The sequence below is a fragment of the Moschus berezovskii genome, chromosome 24 (genome assembly GCF_049115385.1).
Source record: "Moschus berezovskii isolate FMDL1 chromosome 24, NW_MosBer_1.0, whole genome shotgun sequence".
NCBI classification, from domain to species: Eukaryota; Metazoa; Chordata; class Mammalia; order Artiodactyla; family Moschidae; genus Moschus; species Moschus berezovskii.
This window is the reverse complement of record NC_142483.1, coordinates 54,242,359-54,262,245: the sequence shown is the minus strand read 5'-3', so window position 1 is coordinate 54,262,245 and position 19,887 is coordinate 54,242,359. Positions and strand designations below refer to the sequence as shown.

Here is a 19,887-nt window from a genome sequence, read left to right as displayed (position 1 = left end):
TCATGTGTTTATTTCACATGATTGTTTCAGTGAGAGGAATGGAAATCCTATAACTTTACGTTTACTTTGTATGAAACCAAAGTCTTTGTATCTCTTAGCTCTAATTATCATGAACAGCCCTTCAGAATATAACTTGTCATGTGGGATGAAGTCCCTAAGTTAAATGACTCATCTGGTGTGTACAAAACAGACCCTGCCATCCAGGAGCAAAGAAGACATGAATGACACACAGTGTCAGTCAAAGGGGATGGCCCTGGACTAGGAGGGTGACCAGGAGGTTCGGATGGATGAGGGGGTGTATACCTCAGGTAGACGGAGTGCAGGTGAGGCTTCATCAGCCAGCAAGGGGAACAGCTCAGGAGCATCCCGAGGAGGGTGGGACCTGAGGATGGGAAGGCAGCAATCGCCTGACTGTCATGTTACTGAGGTAGGACATAGATGGGCCCTTGGGTTGGACATCTGGTATTTGTCAAGTGGGGTCAAACTGAAGACATGCCAAGGACAAAGCTAGTGGCAGAAGCTGACCTCTGCTGAAGAGAAGAGATAAGATGACCACTCCTAAGGTCAAGGGAAACTTCCCTGTCAGTACATGTGCAGGCAGGCTCCTTGGGGGTCACAACATGCCACCCCATGACAAGTGAGGACATTGTCATGAACATTATTATTGTCATGATAATTGACAAGTGAGGACACCAGAGGCCTCTGCAGTGGGATCCATTTTAGCAAAAAGTTACGCACGCATGTTGGGGAAAGCCCGAGGACAGGTCAAGTGTGAAAAAAGAAACGATAATTGGCCTAAGGTACACAAAGACCCAGAAGGACTGTCTTATATAAGGGATTTAAATCACCTCTTTACTACACTCCTCATTCAGGACACCTGGCGTCCTCTCCAGGCGTGTATTTCTGCCTTGCTTCAGTCATTTATTTTTATTTATTTATTTATTTTGGTCCTGCTGTGTGGCATGCAAGACAGTTCCTGGATCACGGATCAAACCCAGGCCCTGGCAGTGAAATGCTGAATCCTAACCATTAGGCAGCCAGGGAACGCAGATAAACATGCTGTTTCTCTGTGTGCTGGCCCACTTACTGTGCTGTGTCACTAAGGATACACTTGCTACCTGTTTTTACAGTTTTTGCCTCCTTGAAACACTCTTGCTTTCGAACAGGAGAAAGAGCCAGGAGAACTTTGCCTGTAGCCTCTGGTGGCCTAGCGGCTAAGATTTCTGCTTTTCATGCAGGCTACCCAGGTCCAGTTCCTGGGCAAGGAATAAGATCTCTCCTCAGGACTGCTTACTGCTTTCTCTCTGAGATCATTACCAAGTGCAGCCCACAACTCTCCTCCCCTGTGGGGGCAGACACACAAGTTCAGACAATTCTCACCCCATTCACAGAGACGTAGGCCCGGTCATGGACGCCACTGGAGGGTGAAGAGAGGGGTGTAGGGTCCCTGCAGTCTTCAGGGAGCGTTGTTCGGTACAGCACAAATCCAAAGTACTGTTAGAGAAGGATGCAAGAAAAAGACATCACTCTTGCAGTTCACCTTAGGAGAACTGGGTCACCCTCCATCCGCGTGAAAGCAACGTTTCTAAAACTATAGAAATGAAATGCTTCCCCAGCCTCAGCAAATATTCTGTCTGAAAGAAGGGAACTGGCTTCAGTTTTCAGATCACAGAATAACCATCACAGCAGCAAACTGCAAGGAAGCCTGGAGGCCTTTGTCAAACATCCCCTCCCTTGTCAAACATCCCCTCCCCTCCCACAAGAGGGAATCAGACCCTGGAACGTGTTAGGTGGTGTGCCCAGAATCACTTGGGGGGATCCCGTCACAGATCAAAAGGTTACTGCTGTTACCTCCAAAACCAAGACAACAAAAACAAATGGTAAACAGCAACAGGATGCTCCGTAAAACATTTTCCAGCTTCCTGGGCTAAATCTGCTCTAACGTACAAAACAAGAGCCAATCAGAAACTGCTTCAAGTAGAGGCAGGGGGAAACAGGCGGCGAGAGACAGATGGAGGTGGGGGTGAAATGTGCCTCTAAATGTGCCTCAGAAAGTACTTTGAGATGCTGGGACCCCTGGTCGGAAAGGAAGCCCTCAAACACCAGGCTGGGTAAATGGCTTCCTGAGCGGTCATTAGCTGGGAGAGCTGGACAAATCAAGTCATACAGGAGAATCCAAATGGAAACCCAGCAGGAAACAAAGTTTCCCACTCCTCAGCACTGAATGCAAGAAAGTGCAGCACAGCAAAGGGGAGAGGTGATATGCAGGAGCGGAAGGAAAACGCTAACTCATGTTCCTGTGTTGTAGGAAAGTGCTGAACTCAAGAAATGCCACTGTCATCACCCAAACCTTCAAGCACAAGGATGCCTCCCCTCCAGACCCCCAAATCTCCATCTCTTCTTTTTTTCTTTTGAATGGAGCAGAGTGGTGAGTCCTAGCTCAGAGACTAGGGGTTTCCAGGAGGGGAGCAGAAGGTGCGATGCTCCTGCAATGGCAAAGTAGAGGACGGGGTGGATGGGGGAGGCAGCTGCAGGGGTACCAAAGCCGCACCCCACTCCCTGCAGCTGTGCCCGCCGAGAGGTTTGCTAGAAGTATATCTTCTACAACCTGTCCCAGAGCTGAAGCAGTCAGGGCCCAGGAGCCACACCTGATCTGAGAGCACTGCCTTGGCCAAAGGTGAGAGAGCAGAAAGGGCCTGAGAAAAAACAAGGACACTAACCTGGGATCCACTTCCCAGGTTCCCACTGCTCTGAGTTGTGTCTTACCTGATGTGCTCCAGCCCTGCTCGGTGGAGAGGACAGGTAGATGGAGACATGGATGTACAACCAATGTGTGTTAGAACCAGAGAAAGAACACTACCCAGCGCTAATAAAAAAGTGAGGGGGGCTCAATTAATCATTTTTATTTATCACAAAGCAGGATTGCTGGAGTGAAATCACACATAGCAACAGTAAAGCAAGATCAGATGTGCTGTTATTATATCGTCCTCCAGAAGGTGATCTCCTCAGAAAGGAGCCCCTAGATAATTTTCCATTTCAAAAACCAGAGCTGAGATCTTAACTAAGTGATCAAATAGAACACTGAACTAAAGGCACCAAGTGATCCGACTACAGTACCCTGAGAAGGACACACCACTGCTGTTCTGTGTGCGCCAAAAATGTCTCACTGAATCTAACCAGTGAGGCGTGGTCTACAAAACTCAGAAACTGTCTGAACTCTTCAGACATGACCATGTCACTGGAGAGAAAGGAAACACAGATTCAGGAACTGTTTCAGATGAAAGCAGACTAAATACAGTGTGTGATCGTGGACTGGCAACTGGACTGAAAAGAGATCAGCTATAAAGGACATGACTGGAATAAACTGGGATACCTGATTGTAGAATGTATATTAGATAACAGGATTGTATCCATGCTAGATTTCTTAAGGGTGATCATTATTTGTGATCATCTGGGATAATGTCCTTCTTAAAAATATATGCTCTAATATTTAAGAGTGGAAGTGTCATGATGTTGACAACTACCTCAAATGCTTAAAAAAAACAAAAAGCAGCTGACTCCAAACCATACACACACAGAGAATGCAAATGAAGCAACTGTTAACACTTGATGCATCTAGGTTAAAGCTGTATGGGTGTTGTACTATTCTTGCAAGTTTTCTAACATAAAAAGTTGGGGAAATTTTACAATAAAGATGGAGCTGTGCCTGGAGATTAATCACACACACACACCATGTACTCTTATTTATTTTCTCTGCAAAGGCAGGAAAAAGAATCTCTGATAACCTGTCTATTAAGAACACAGTCCCTATATCTTAGAACTAAGAACAAATAACTGTCTTTTTTTGAGTAATAAAACAGTGGTTTTACTCTGATACATAATAAGATTAAGTTAATCAGACATATACTCAGTGTATAACCTGCACAGAATTATGCTAAAGCAGGTTATTACCTATCTAAGAAATGGGGGTGGGGAGAACAGGAAAGATCAGCCACTCTGCAGCATACAGAGTTAGAGCCTGGAGATCTGAGGTGATTTTACATGGGTTCTGATTTATCTGCTTACCATTTTGGACCCTGTGTTCACAACAGGTAGTGTAGAAAGCACATATTTTTGAGGGTAGAAAAAAGGTAAAGCATTACCTCTGAAGCCCTACCTGTTTCACATCGATAAATGTCAAGGGATAAACACTTTTTATGGGTCCAGAGGGACACAGGATGTTGAGAGCATCCTCCACTGTCTTTAACTGAAAAGAAACAAAAGCAGCATTCACTCACTTAATCACAGTAGAAATAACATCATCGTCAGAGACAGCAGATTTGACCAAACCGGTAAAGTGAAATGGTTTGAATTCCACTCAGGGCTGTTCCACAGTCACCTTCAATCAATTCTATCCAGTCCCTGACTCTGGATGAAAAATAACAGATGATATTGTAAAGAGTTTCAAACATACCTATTCACAATCATAACCTCCTGTATAGAAAAGGCCCATAAAATGCATGAAAACCAAGGCTCTGTAAACCCTCCCACCACCTCTGAGTGAAGTACCCCCGCTGTGCCCTCCTCTGAGCTTGTCAGCAGCATATTCCCCATGCCTGTATCACCTTCCACTTGTTTACCCCACTGCACTCCTTGCGGACAGTCAGCTTCTTAAGAGCAGGATCTGTACTGTGCTCGCCTCCAATGCCCAGCACATAATAGACACCCAATTAACGCTTTTTATATTCAGCCTAAATGACTGTGTTTTCTTGTAGCCATTGATGTTTACTGTGATGCACAAAACAACCCTGGGTGCCTCACCAAACTCTAGGAGTTCAGTTCAGTTCAGTTGCTCAGTAGTGTCCAACTTTTTGCAACCCCATGAATCACAGCACCTCCCTTTACCCACACACCTCACTGAGTCCCCACAAAGCCTGGCAAGGAAGGCAATACTGTCCCTTGTTAGGGAAGAGGAACTGGGGACTCAGGATTTCACTTGAGTCACGGCCCAGACGGGATTTGCAGTTAGGTTTGGCTTCAGACCCAGGACTTTCCCCAGCATGAAATTGGTTAGGAATTTTAAAAATGCTTTTTAGAGCTACCTCACTGATAGGCAGCATGGAAGAAGAAAAAAAAATCTGTTAGGTACAATCCCATCATTTCAGCTAAGTGAGTGCTTTCCCGCTTGGAAAACTAAAGGAGCTCACGGTCAAAGCTTTTATCCTACATCTACGTAAACTTCATTCAGTATTTAAAAAGATTAATTATTCATTTATTTGGCTGCTCTGGGTCTTAGTTACAGCATGTGGGATCTAGCTCCCTGACCAGAGACCAAACCTTGGGTCCCCTGCATTGGAAGCACAGAGTCTTAGACACCAGACCACCAGGGAACTCCCAGACTTTACACAGTTTTATGTCCGTTTACTGTCTTCAATCGTATATATTTAGTTTCTGGTCTCACAGTTCTCCTTCCTGGTAAACAGACTGTGCTTTGGTACTAAGGTTAGCAATATTGTTTAAAACATTTGCAGTTATTGTCTGTTGTATAAAAATAAACATTTGACAGCTTAAAAAGACACAAACCAAACAAGCCACTCCAGTACTATTGCCTAGAAAATCCCATGGATGGAGGAGCCTGGTTGGCTGTAGTCCGTGGGGTCGCTAAGGGTTGGACACGACTGAGCGACTTCACTTTCACTTTTCACTTTCACACATTGGAGAAGGAAATGGCAACCCACTCCAGTGTTCTTGCCTGGAGAATCCCAGGGACAGGGGAGCCTGGTAGGCTTCCATCTATGGGGTCGCACAGAGTCGGACACGACTGAAGTGACTTAGCAGCAGCAGCAGCAATGAACAAGCAGAAGGTACTCCCTTTACAAATGTGATTAAAGTCTGATTCCTATCAGGCAGAGAAACCACATTCTTTGTAGAATGTAACACACACATCCGACACTAGGTGGAAAATGTTACAAGAGCTCAACCAAACATCAAAAGGCTTCACAAATGGAAACATTATACAATCATGTTTGGCATTTTGCTTAAAGATAAAAACTTATGATGCTATTTTAGCATATCAAGATTCTTAAGAAATGTGTAACTTTTTTTTCTTGTTAGTTAACCCAGGTAGGAGTTAGGGATTATCAGAGGGGAAAACCTGAAGATGGTCAAAACAAATTGCCTTGGGCTTACGTCACTCCTGACTATCAATTGAAGCCTCTCCTCTTTTTCTCTTTCCCTAGAAGAAAAAGCTCTTCGCTAATATTTATGATTCATTTTTAGCTTTCCCACTCGATGTCCCAATTACCATACAAGCCACAAGCCATGAGGACATGATTTTTCTTTTTTTCCTGAAGACATGATTTTCAGATGGAGGGGAGTGTATAATTTAGAGTTAATGTTTGTGGCTTTTGAGAACTGCTTTTAGAAAAGGAGAATTATAGAAATGAATGTCACTAGCCATAACAGTTGGAGAAGGCAATGGCAAGCCACTCCAGGACTCTTGCCTAGAAAGAGGAGCCTGGTGGCCTACAGTCCATGGGGTCGCTACTAGTCGGACATGACTGAGCGACTTCACTTTCACGCATTGGAGAAGGATATGGCAACCCACTCCAGTGTTCTTGCCTGGAGAATCCCAGGGATGGCGGTGCCTAGTGGGCTGCCGTCTATGGGGAGTCGGACACGACTGAAGTGACTTAGCAGCAGCAGCAGCAGCCATAACAGTAAGGTTACATGTTATTCCCACAAGGGCTCCTAACGCTGGTTTTGACACTGATAATGGAAACAAAGTGATTTAAGAATGCCCGCTCACTGAGCCCGATGCCCTGTCAGCATCACACACAGCATCTCACGGCCTGTGTCCCCGTTTTCCCAGAAACATCACCCACCCATCAGTCTCACAGAAAACAAGTTCACAAAAAATAAGGAACCGATTGCCAGGCGTTAACACTTTTGACTCATGACTGCTGCATTCCACTTCCTCACCCTCAATGTTTCTGTCAGTTTTTTTCTTACCTTTTTCAGAGCAACTTTTCCATATGCAAACTTTGGTGTGGATGGGGGGATAGGACCTTCTGGAACTTTTGCAAACTATAAAGCACAGTGGAAAAAAGAAAACAAAAACGGCTGTTAAACTCTCAGAAACACATCTCTGCAATTCATGTTTCAAAAGAACGATCAAAGATTCAAATAGTGCCAATGATTTTTGGAAAGGCAAAGGAACCAAAAACTCCCTCCAAAACAGAATTCTAAGCACACGTTTGTGTATGTGCTTTAAGCTCCAGGAATCATTCAAATAATTATAGAACAAAACACCTGAAAACAGAAAGTTGAAACAAGTAGACTAACACGACATTGTAAATCAACTATCAGTTCAGTTCAGTCGCTCAGTGGTGTCCGACTCTTTGCGACCCTATGGGCTGCAGCACGCCAGGCCATACCAACTGCCGGAGCTTACTCAAACTCATGTCCATTGAGTTGGTGATGCCATCCAACCATCTCATCCTCTGTTGTCCCCTTCTCCTCCCGCCTTCAATCTTTCCCAGCATCAGGGTCTTTTCCAGTGAGTCAGTTCTTCACATCAGGTGGCCAGAGTATTGGAGTTTCAGCTTCAGCATCAGTCCTTCCAATGAATATTCAAGACTGATTTCCTTTAGGATGGACTAGCTGGATCTCCTTGCAGTCCAAGGGACTTTCAAGTGTTTTCCAATACCAGAGTTCAAAAGCATCAATTCCTCAGCGCTCAGCTTTCTTTATGGTTCAATTCTCAAATCCATCCATGACTACTGGAAAAAGCATAGCTTTGACCAGATAGACCTTTGTTGGCAAAGTAATATCTCTGCTTTTTAATATGCTATCTAAGTTGGTCATAACTTTTCTTCCAAGGAGCAAGCGTCTTTTAATTTCATGGTTGCAGTCACCATCTGCAGTGATTTTTGCAGCCCCCCAAAATAAAGTCTGTCACTGTTTCCATTGTTTCCCCATCTATTTGCCATGAAGTGATGGGACAAGATGCCATGATCTTAGTTTTCTGAATGTTGAGTTTTAAGCCAATACTTTCACTCTCCTCTTTCACTTTCATCAAGAGGCTCTTTAGTTCTTCTTCGATTTGTCATAAGGGTGGTGTCACATCCTGGAATGTGAAGTCAAGTGGGCCTTAGGAAGCATCACTACAAACAAAGCTAGCAGAGGTGATGGAATTCCAGTTGAGCTATTTCAAATCCTAAAAGATGACGCTGTGAAAGTGCTGCACTCAATATGCCAACGAATTTGGAAAACTCAGCAGTGGCCACAGGATGGGAAAAGGTCAGTTTTCATTCCAATCCCAAAGAAAGGCAATGCCAGAGAATGGTCAAACTACTGCACAATTGCACTTATCTCACATTCTAGCAAAGTAATGCTCAAAATTCTCCAAGCCAGGCTTCAACAGTATGTGAACTGTGAACTTGCAGAGGTTCAAGCTGGATTTAGAAAAGGCAGAGGAATCAGAGATCAAATTGCCAACATCCGTTGGAGCATCAAAAAAGCAAGTGAGTTCCAGAGAAACAACTACTTCTGCTTTATCGACTATGTCAAAGCCTTTGACTGTGTGGATCACAACAAACTGTGGAAAATTCTTCAAGAGATGGGAATACCAGACCACCTGATCTGAGAAATCTGTATGCAGGTCAGGAAGCAACAGTTAGAACTGGACATGGAACAGACTGGTTCCAAATTGGGAAAGGAGTACGTCAAGGCTGTATATTGTCACCCTGCTTATTTAACTTATATGCAAAGTACATCATGAGAAACACAGGATTGGATGAAGCAAAAGCCTGAATCAAGATTGCCAGGAGAAATCAACTATACACCAATGAAAAAAATGTTTAAATGCTACCATTAAAAACAATGACAACAGGGGCTTCCCTTGTGGTCCAGGGGTAAGGAATCTGCCTGCCAATGCAGGAGACAGTGGGTTTGGTCCCTGGTCTGGGAGGGTCCCACATGTCGTAAAGCCCATGCACCCCAACTATCTGAGCCAGTGCTCCAGAGCCCAGGAGCCACAACAACTACTGAGCCCACGTGCTGCAACTACTGAGGACCGTGCTCCCTAGAACAAGTGCTCCGCAAGAGGGGCCCACGCACCACTACTGCAGAGTCGCCCCTGCTCTAGAGAAAGGCCCATGCAGCAGGGAGGATCCAGCACAGCCAAAAATAGAGAAAACTAGTTTTAAAAACAACAACGAAAACCGAGACCTGAATCAGGAATGGGGTGGAACAAAAAAGCAGAAACAAGTAGAGGGGATGAAAGTGACAGCAGAAGACTGCAGTGGGGAGGAAAAAGATAAAAGGTCCATGGCGAAACCGACTCTGAAGGGAGGGAGTCTATAGTAGGAAAAGATGCTGTTTGCAAATTAAATCTTATGAGTAGATTGAAGTTTCGTGTCAGTGTTAAATTTGCTGTGGTTATATAAGAGCACATTCTTGCCTATTCTTAAACATACACTGACGTGTATGTGGGGGTCAAGGGTCTTGATGTCTAAAACCCTCCAGAGGTTTAGAGAACGTATGCGCTCGGCAAGGGGCAAACGGTGACACAAACGTAGTGAAATACTCACACGGCTGAATCTTGGTGTGGAATACACATGTGTGTGTCCTACTGTTCTTATTCTGGAAACATTTCTGTAAGTTTGAAATTATTTTTAAATAAAAACAAAACCTTATTAAACACATACACACACAATTTATATTAATGTCAGAAGATATGGGTATAATTCCCAGGTCTTAAGTCTATGTCCATCTGGAATCTCCAAGTATTAATAGGTTGTATTATGATCTGTCAGGGCTTAGTTCTTTCCTTCTTTCCCCACCCGCCCCCCCCCCACCCCCGCCGCCTCTCAGCTTCCCTTTTTAAAAGTAATTTTAAAAAGCATAGTAAAAAGCAGTGGTTTCCTGCAATATTCTTTTAGTTCTGTTCTTCAGAGGAAACCATTTTAATATCATTTCACTGTTTCGATTTTTGCTTTAGTCTCTAAATTTATCTGCTACTTCTTGTTTGAGCAACTTAAAGCATGATCCTTTATTTCTTTAATACATGGAATTTAGCTCAGTTATACTCTTCAAATATTGCCCTTTGGTTATTGCCAATTTGGTTATGTCACCATTTTTATTTTCTCTACTGGTTATCTTTGTAGCTTTAAATAATACCCTATACCTTTATTTCTTAGTTCTTACTGACTAGGACATTATCCGTTGTCTCCACACATTTAAAGATAAGGCTGTCTGCATCCTTCCCCTTAGCTCTCCTCTCCACTCCCATCTCCAAACCATCAGCTGTGGTTTTTACAATGTCAAGGTTAAAGGTCTGTTCTATGGTCACAAGTCCTCCCTTCAAGTGTACATTGACCTTAAATTAAAAATTAATCACCTGTGCTCACATTATTACAATTATATAAATATTGCTCTCTGCACAGCTAAATGGCAGATATGTACCAGGATGGCATATTCTCTCTCCTTGCAGATGTTATTTTTCTTTTCTCTTCCCTGGGGTTTCTAATTGCGTTTCTTTTTTTCTCTCTGCTGTTCGGTTAACATGGTAGTTAGATGGTTCCAAATTTTCAAAGACGGTATCAAGTTTCTTCCAACACTCTTTTCTCTCCTAGAAATCTTCCTACTGGGACCCTCAGTCTTCTGCTCCAAGGGTTGAGAGTCCACAATTATTTTAGAAAAAACTTTTGTATTTCATTTATTTATGGCCCCGCTGCACCGCTTGTGGGATCACCATTCCCTGACCAGGGATCAAACTCATGCTCCCTGCATCAGGAGTGTGGAGTCTTAACTGCTGGACCACCAGGGAAGTCCCCAGGCTTTATCATTATTCTGGCTTTCCCCTCCTGTTTGTAGAATCTCATGACTTCCTCATTTCACTAGAGCAATCTCAAGTAACTTCCTAAGAACTGGTACATGGGAGGGAAACTTCCTGAATCTTTGAATGTCTGAGTATGTCATATTTAGTTAGCAATTTGGATAGGTATAGAATTCTATGTTGAAAATCATCTTCAGGACTTACCTGGTGGTCCAGAGGCTAAGACTCCCAATGCAGGGGCCCCGGGTTCAATCCCTGGCCAGGGAACTAGATCCCATATGCCTCAACTAAGAGTTTGCATGCTGCAACTAAGGCCCAATGCAGCCAAATAAATAAATATTTTTTAAAAAAATCATCTTCCCTCAGAATGACCAGGATGCTGTTTAGTGTCCTCTGTCACCTGGTGTGGTTCATGCCAAGCACATTCCTGAAAAAGGTGACCAGCTTTTTCTCTCTAGAAGCTTGTAGGTTCTTTATTCCCAATATCCTAAATTTTTGTAAAGATGCATCTGGACACACATGGTTTTTACATTCATTGTGCCAGGCAACTCAGATATTCTTTTTTATTTTGGAAAAAGTTCTGTATTATTTCTTTGATGTTTTTTTTTTTCTCCATTTCTCCCCATCCTTATAAGTAACCTGCACCTCCCGGATTATTCTATGTGTCTCATCTTTTCTCTCCTGTTTCAATCTGTCTTCTCACTCTAATTTCTAGGATATTTTAAAAATTTCCAGTAACTATTTCTTGGTCTCCTTTATCAAAGTATTCTGTTCTTATTTTATCGATGTAATATCTTCTCAAATATCTCTGAAGGATATAAATTTGAGAAAGTTTGCTTTGTTTAAGATCTGTCTTGTGAATTCTCTGTTGCCTTTAGGGTTATTCTTCTGTTTATTTCATCTTGGTCTTTCTCCTCCTGGTTGCAGTTTTTATGGGTTTGCGCAAACATCTGGCCATCATCCTTAGTTGTCTGTTGACATTTAATGGTAATGCAGATGAATGCACTAGCATTTGCACACTCAGCTTCTATGCGCCAGTCCTGTTATGTGTATAGGAGCCAGGCTTGTCCAGTGGGGAGCTTTGTTTTAGGATGACTTCGCAGGGAATCAGACATAATATGTGGGGTCTTTGCTCTGGGGCTCTGCACTTTTTTTTTTTTAAAGCCTCCAATTTTCTGGCTGGTAGAAAGATGCTTCCCTGATGGACAGTTTATTGGAAAGTGGGGTAAAGGAGTGAAGAATCTGACAGGAATACGCAGAGTTTCATCAGATTTCCCATCCTGCCACCCCTGCTTTTTAAAACTCTTTTGGCCATGATACACGGCATGTGGGATCTTGGATCTTTGTTCCCTGACTAGGGATCAAACACCTACTCCCTGCATAAGGAGTGCAGAATCTTAACCACTGGACCACCCAGATCTTCCATTTTTAGCTTTCATTTCCATCCTTTGTCTTACTTGTATTTCCAAGACCCCAGCTCTTCTTGGTTCTTTAAGGTCAATCTACTCCCTGTTCCCTGTTCCTATAACCCTCTTCCAGGCTCACTGGGAACCTAGATTTCCTTATCTTACTTCTTCAGTCACCACTGCTCCATCTATTTTTGTTTCCCAGAAATCTCCTGAAATCTCTCATGCATGGACAGCTCCCTTCTTGTTGGCTTCATTTAAAAAAAAAAAAAAATCTTTTTTTTTTTTATCATTAGTCACATTTTGGAAGGAAGAAGAGACAGATACATAGACAGGCAGCCATCTGGAACCGGGAGTCCTTGGTATTGCTAATATTCTATGAGTCCGTATTTCTGTGAAATTTAAAAGATCATGTTACAGTGAACTTCCTGACTCACAGTAACACAAATGAGGCCAGAGTTACTCCTGATCTTAGAGCAAGATGCAAGTTCTCTCTTCCCAGCTTTCCCTGAAGTCTACATCACATTCTTTGTCTTGCCAGGTGACATACCGCATTCTCCCCTCAACCCCCAACATTCTGGTCAATAAGAGCAGTCAGCACAGATCCACAGAGGAGACCTCACAGCAGTCTGAGATCCCCTATTTACTTGTACGTGGTAGGGGGCCACGACACACCTAACCTCTAAAGTCAAGGTGTGGCCAGGACTGCAACCTCTCTACCACACTGGATGAAAAAGTCAGCTGCACAGACACCTTTATTCAACCTACACTCAGCTAACTTTGATGTGCCAGTTCTGTCATCTTATTTATTCCTTACGTAGGCCCTCATAGCTTGTTATTATATTTCCTCTTTAGAGATGAGACAGAGGAACTTGCTCAAGATTTTGAAAAGGGGCAAGGGAGGGAGCCGGGACTTTGACTTCCACGTTTAGTGTTGTTCCTCTGGCTCTGTCTTTTTTGTTTTTATTATTTTTATTTATTTACTGCGCTGGGTCTTAGTGGTGGCACTCAAGAATCTTTGTTGAGGCTTGCAGAACCTTTAGTTGCAGCATGTGGGATCTAGCTCCCTGGCCAGGGATCGAACCCAGGCTCCTTGCATTGGGAGTTCCGAGTCTTAGCCACTGGACCACCAGCTAAGTCCCATCTACAGCTCCATCTTGCCTCCTTTTTTGCTGAACAGTAACATAGTAGAAAGTATCTTCCCCACCCCACAAAACCATCTCTCTCTCGTAGTTTTCCTCTTATACCCACTCTATTTATGCACACAAAGACGAGATAATTTTATAATTTACTCCTGCCACTTACCAAAAGCACTTTTGGCATAGACCAAATAGTAACAACAGTTTTACTTACTTGCATATTATATTCAAACAGATATAACAGAATTTATATAACCATCGCTTTTCAATATTAGGCATTGAATTATTTCCAGTTTTTGATACTATAAATAATATTGCAATGAACAACTTCTTGTCTATAATATTCTCCATGTTCAGAATTTTTAAAATAAAGTTCCAAGTAAGGGGTATGCATGTGAAGTCCTTTCAGTCATGTCCGACTGTTTGTGACTCCAGGTACTGTAGCCTGTCAGGCTCCTCTGTCCATGGGATTCTCCAGGCTAGAATACTGGAGTGGGTTGCCATTTCTTCCTCCAGTCAAGTGAGGGGTCATTAGGTCAAATGATATAAGCATTTTATATGATTCTTAATATAAGGTATGCCAAAGTTTTCACTAGAGGTCTATACTTGTTTATGTCTTTCACCCAGTTATCTATTTGGATCTTGATATCAGTAGTATGAGCTCATTATATTCTCTATATTAAGCCTCCATCTGTCTATCACATTTGCCACAACCTTTAAAAAAATTAGTATAGTGAGTTTTCACTGATTATCATATGGCAAAATTCTAATCTTCTGTCCAAGTAACCAATGTGTCAGAAAAGAAATAGACAAACATAGCAAAATAAACTTCTGAACCTTTATGTCTCCATAGTAATTTGTACTTTAATCATAGTTTTCAGACTTGTCATAAATACTGCTTCTTATCCTACTTATTTAGAGGGACAAATTCAACTTGGGAAGCTGCTCTTTTCCTAGTAGAATCCAACAGATACAATGGTGACCAACTATTCTCTCCCCAAGATCTCTTAACTTTTTTATTCATTTATCTAATAAACTCTTATTAAGAAAGTAATTGGGGAATCCACTGGTAGTCTAGTGTTTAGGACTCTGCACTTTTACTGATGGGGCCAGGTTCAATTGCTGGTCAGGAAACTAAGATCTGGCAAGCCACGTGGCACAGAAAAAAAAAATGAAAAGAAAGTACTTGTGTCAGGTCCTGTGCTTGGTACTAAAGATAATAACAGCCCCAAGTCTAGAGTGTCAGTGTGTATAAACAAGTTATATTAACACTAGGAGAAGTTGTGTATTCTAGATTTCCACAGTATATAACACAGTGGCAGAAAGCAAAGTGTGACTAAATCTGCAGAGAGTTGACTCAAAGATGACTCCCCGGAGAAGGTAATGAGTCAGTCCTCATTTTCCAGATGGATAAGTGAGGGGCCAGTCTGTGCAGAGGCCAGGGGTAGAAGCGGCATCTCCTGTAGAACTTGAGGAACTTTATGGACCTTTATCTTAAGGCTAGACAGTTATGTACAAGAAAGGGAGACCTGCATAGCACAGGAACTATATTCAATACCTGTAATATAGGAAAAGAATCTGAAAAAGAGTGGAAAAGAACTGAATCATCTTGTGGTACACCTGAACCTAATACAGCATTGTAAATTATACTTTAATTTTTTAAAAATGGTTTAAATAAAAGGGAGAATTGAAAGATGAGGCTTGATGAAAATAGGAGTGGAGTCACAGAAGGCCTCCTGACCAGATCAGTGTTTCAGAGAAATCACTTCAGAAGACAGACTAAATAGAAGCCAGGTATGCAGGAAATGAATGGACTAATGCCACAGGAGTTTAGGTGACGCTTTAAAAGGCTATCTATTTGGATTAGCAGATGCAGACAATTATATGTAGAATTGATAAGCAACACTGTAGAATGGATACACAATGTGTACCACTGGGAACTATAATCACTATCCTCCGATAAACCATAATGGAAATGAATATGAAAAAGAATGTATCTATATGTATAACTGAGTCACTGTTGTACAGCAGAAATTAACACAACACTGTAAATCAACTGTGCCTCAATAAAATTTTTTATAAGACTAACGTTCATTAAGCAATATTCACATTGTCATCCTTAATTATCTGACATAATCACTGTGTTTCCACCAGCACCATGGACCATTAAGAGACAGCTGGTTCACCCACTGAACTAATGTCATTCTAGCCATAAACCAAGAGGACATTCAGCCAGCGTGGACTGGTCCTGGGTTCAAATGTCATTAAGCTTCTGAAATACTGAAAATCTCATTGGCCATTCTCCCATGCCCTGTCACCGCCCAGCCCCAATGCCACCCTCAAGGAATTCCAAGATCCACTCCAGGCATCAAGGTCATCAACTACAACTTGATTACAGAATAACCCATCTTCAAAAAGTCAGCTGGACTCATCTTTGATAGAACCCCTATTAAGGACTGGAACAAAACTCTCATTCAAAAGCATACAAAAATAAACTCACCACTGCCCCTCTCAGGAATTGGTAATGAGTAGGAGGGCGCTACCCTACAGTCTTATGGTTCATCCTCGAGGTCAAAGTGTTAACCAAGTTGGTTGAGTTTTACCCACAGCAAAGAGAATAGCTTAAAAAAATGCAAATATCGAGAGCACTGTCATGCCTTAAAAGAGTCCTGTGCTGCCTGGACCGCTGCCTGGAGCCTTCACCACTGAGCACAGGCTTGTGCAGCCTGCTGGGAAATTCCCATCCCTGAAAGAGTCAGTGAAAGAGACTGTCCATCTCCACCCAGCTTAGTCTTGAGATGGACTAAAGAAAAGACCCATTCAACTTTTTAAATCTTTGGTGAAGGAAAGAGGCAGAAGTGGTGTATATGGGGATATTTATGATCCCATTTCTTTTCCTCCATGCAAACAAATACTCTGAATATCATCTAACAAACCAGCTAGCTGAACATCTACAAAGTCTCCTAAGGAAGAGCCCACTTTTGAACTACATGTTACGTTGCAGTCTATCATGAGCCACTGAATCACATAAATTTCTGAAGATTCTGTCTCCTTCATGAGTTCATCTTACTGTGGCCACTGGTTAAACTCCTGGGATCCTCTGGATTTGTCCTTTGCTTGGCCCACTGCCCTTCTTGATCAGCTCTCCATGTGCAATCTCAGCCTCTCCTGAACTTCACCCTCCGCCTCCACAACGACTGCGCAATCCATGTCTGTCCTAATGACTTCTTCCTGGACCTTTTCACTCTTAAGTGAGTTGCCTGCCAGACAGACACCTCCCCGAGATGTCCCCAGAGGCATCCTGAGCATTACTGGCTTCTCTCCCCCATCCCACTTCCCACCTGTTTTCTTTGCAGCCCTGTCTTAGTTGCTAACCCCAGTACGCATCCAGCTAACGTACCATGGACCAGTCAATGACTCCTCATTCTTCCTCACACCTGCACTCAGCCAGCTGCTAAATCCTACCAGTTTTGGGCTTCCCTGGTGGCTCAGATGGTAAAGAATCTGCCTGCAATGCAGGAGACGCAGGTTTGATCCCTGGGTCAGGAAGATCTCCTGGAGAAGGGAATGGCAACTCATTCCAGTATTCTTGCCTGGAGAATCCCAAGGGCAGAGAAGCCTGGCGGGCTACAGTCCATGAGTTTGGAAAGAGTTGGACACGACTGAGCCACTAACACTCTCACTTCCCTTTGTCACCGATTTTACCTCCCCAATATTTTTCAAATCAATTGCTGTCTCCCCACTCCCTGCTGCCCATGCCATCATCTCATTCTTTGGTTACTTCAGCAGCCTCTGAACTCATCTCCTGCACTCAGAAGTGCCCCCAAGGGCCACTCCCTCCCCAAGGGAGGGTCCTAGCAGTGCATGGTCAGAGGTTTCTGTAAAATTTGCAAAGTAACGCAATTTAACCACAAAAGGCTAAAACACTCGTCTCTCTGCTCCAGTTTTCCTCCGTCAAGCATGCTCTTAGGTGAAGAGGCTTTAGAGTGGCTACAGGCCTTGATTCAACTAAAGGAGAGTTGAGGTGGGGATTTATTTAATTTGGGTGGAAAATATATTTACAAGCTGCACTGTTACTCCCATGAGTAGGTAAACTATTGCTAACAGATTATGCTGACTTGCAACATGACTGTGCTATAAGGCATCCAGCCCCAGAAATATGTGGGTTGTGGAGGGGAAACAGGGTTTGAAATGTTAAGCAGCCAGAACCTGTCTGTAATTTCTTCCAAATATCATAGCTCATGCAGGCAAGAACTTGAAAGACATCTCCCCAATTTGCATGACAATACTAAATAGTCATATAGCACCATCGGTAACAAAATGTGAAGCTTTTCTGTTTTTCTAAACTGTCAATACTGAAAAACAAATGTCTATCAACCACACTCAAGAGCCAGTCTCACTAAAGATTACAAACACTGCTATCATTTGAAGAGACAATAAAACAGCATGAAGCCAAAAGAACATAAGGAAAGAAGGATGGCAGAGCTGTTTCAAGCAGTGAATAAATCAAAATACGTTTTTAAGTTTTGTGATGTTTCCAATAACCTTTAAAAAATATTAACTTGCAATGATTAAAATTTTTTTCATTGGAGTATAATTGATTTACAGTATTGTGTTAGTTTCTGGTAAGTAAAGTGAATCAGTAATGTTGTTGTTCAGTCACTAAGTCGTGTCTGACTCTTTGCAACCCCGTGGACTGCAGCACACCAGGCTCCCCTGTCCTTCACTATTTCCCAGAGTTTGCTCAAATTATGTCCACTGAGTTGGTGATGCTATCTAACCATCTCATTCTCTGCTGCTTTCTTCTCCTTTTGCCTTAAATCTTTCCCAGCATTAGAGTCTTCTCCAGTGAGTCAGCTCTTCACATCAGGTGGCCAAAGTATTAGATCTTCAGCTTTAGAATCAGTCCTACCAATGAGTATTCAGAGTTGTCTTCTTTAAGATCGACTGGTTTGATCTCCTTGCCATCCAAGGGACTCTCAAGAGTTTTCTCCAGCACCACAATTTGAAAGCATCAGTTCTTTGGCACTCAGCTTTCTTTATGGTTAAACTCTCGTATCCTTGCGTGACTACTAGAAAAGCCATAGCTTGAGTATACAGATCTTTGTCATCTAAGTGATGTCTCTGCTTTTTAATATGCTATCTAGGCTGGTCATAGATTTCCTTCCAAGGAGGAAGTGTCTTTTAATTTCATGGCTGCAGTCACCATCCACAGTGATTTTGTAGCTTAAGAAAATAAAATCTGTCTTGCTTCCACTTTTTCAACTTCTGTTTGCCATGAAGTGGTGGTACCAGATGCCATGATCTTAGTTTTTTGAATGCTGAGTTTCAAGCCAGCTTTTTCACTCTCCTCTTTTATTCTCATCAAGAGGCTCTTTAGTTCCTCTTTACTTTCTGCCATTAGATTGATACCATCTGCATATCTGAGGTTTTGGTATTTCTCCTGGCAGTCTTGAGTCCAGCTTGCGATTCATCCAGCCCAGCATTTCACATGATGTACTCTGCATATAAGTTAAATAAGCAGGGTGACAATATACAGCCTTGTTGTACTCCTTTCCCAACTTTGAACCAGTCAGTTGCTCCATGTCTGCTTCTAACTGTTGCTTCTTGACACCTGCATACAGGTTTCTGAGGAGACAGGTAAGGTGGTCTGGTATTCCCATCTCTTTAAGAATTTTCCACAGTTTGGTGTGACCTACACAGTCAAAGTCTTTGGTGTAGTCAGTAAAACAGAAGTAGAGTTTTTCTGGAACTCCCTTGAGATCTCCATGATCCAATGAATGCTGACAATTTGATTTCTGGTTCTTCTGTCTCTTTGCTCGTACATCTGGGAGTTCTCGGTTCATGAACTGCTGAAGCTGAGCTTGAAGGATTTTGAGCATCACCTTGCGAGCAATTGTGTGGTAGCTTGAACATTCTAAGGCATTGCCTTTCTTTGGGACTGGAATGAAAACTGACCTTTTCCAGTCCTGTGGCCACTGCTGAGTTTTCCAAATTTGCTGACATATTGAATGCAGCACTTTAATAGCATCATCTTTTAGGATTTGAAATACCTCAGCTGGAATTTCATCACTTCTACTAGCTTTGTTTGTAATAATGCTTCCTAAGGTTCACCTGACCTCACATTCCACGATATCTGGCTCTAAGAGAGTAACCACAATATAGTGGTTATCCAATTCATTAAGATCTTTTTTATATAGTTCTTCTGTGTATTCTTGCCACCTCATCTTAATTTCTTCTGCTTCTGTTAGGTTCTTATCATTTTTGTCCTTTACTGTGCCCATCCTTACATGAAATGTTCCCTTGATATCTCTAATTTGCTTGAAGATATCTCTAGTCTTTCCCATTCTGTTGTTTTCCTCTGTTCCTTTGCACTGTTCACTTAAGAAGGCATTTCTTGTCTCTCCTTGCTCTTCTCTGGAGCTCTGCATTCAGTTGGGTGTATCTTTCCCTTTCTTCTTTGCCTTTCACTTCTCTTCTTTCCTTAGCTATTTATACACTTTGCTTTCTTGCATTCTTTTTT

The 19,887-nt window shown here is 42.5% G+C and overlaps 1 protein-coding gene across 2 annotated transcripts in view; it reads right to left on the bottom strand.

Moving 5' to 3' along the window:
- The window catches only part of GLB1 (galactosidase beta 1), a 107,582-nt gene that overhangs the window by 25,230 nt on the left and 62,465 nt on the right, over positions 1-19,887 (bottom strand). For both annotated transcript variants that reach the window (XM_055414735.2, XM_088831752.1), the window contains exons 11-13: positions 6,991-7,065; positions 4,157-4,246; positions 1,381-1,494 (exon numbers count right to left, since the gene is read on the bottom strand). In XM_055414735.2, the coding sequence (XP_055270710.1) occupies positions 1,381-1,494; positions 4,157-4,246; positions 6,991-7,065 (279 nt within the window). The remainder of the gene's footprint in view (positions 1-1,380; positions 1,495-4,156; positions 4,247-6,990; positions 7,066-19,887) is intronic.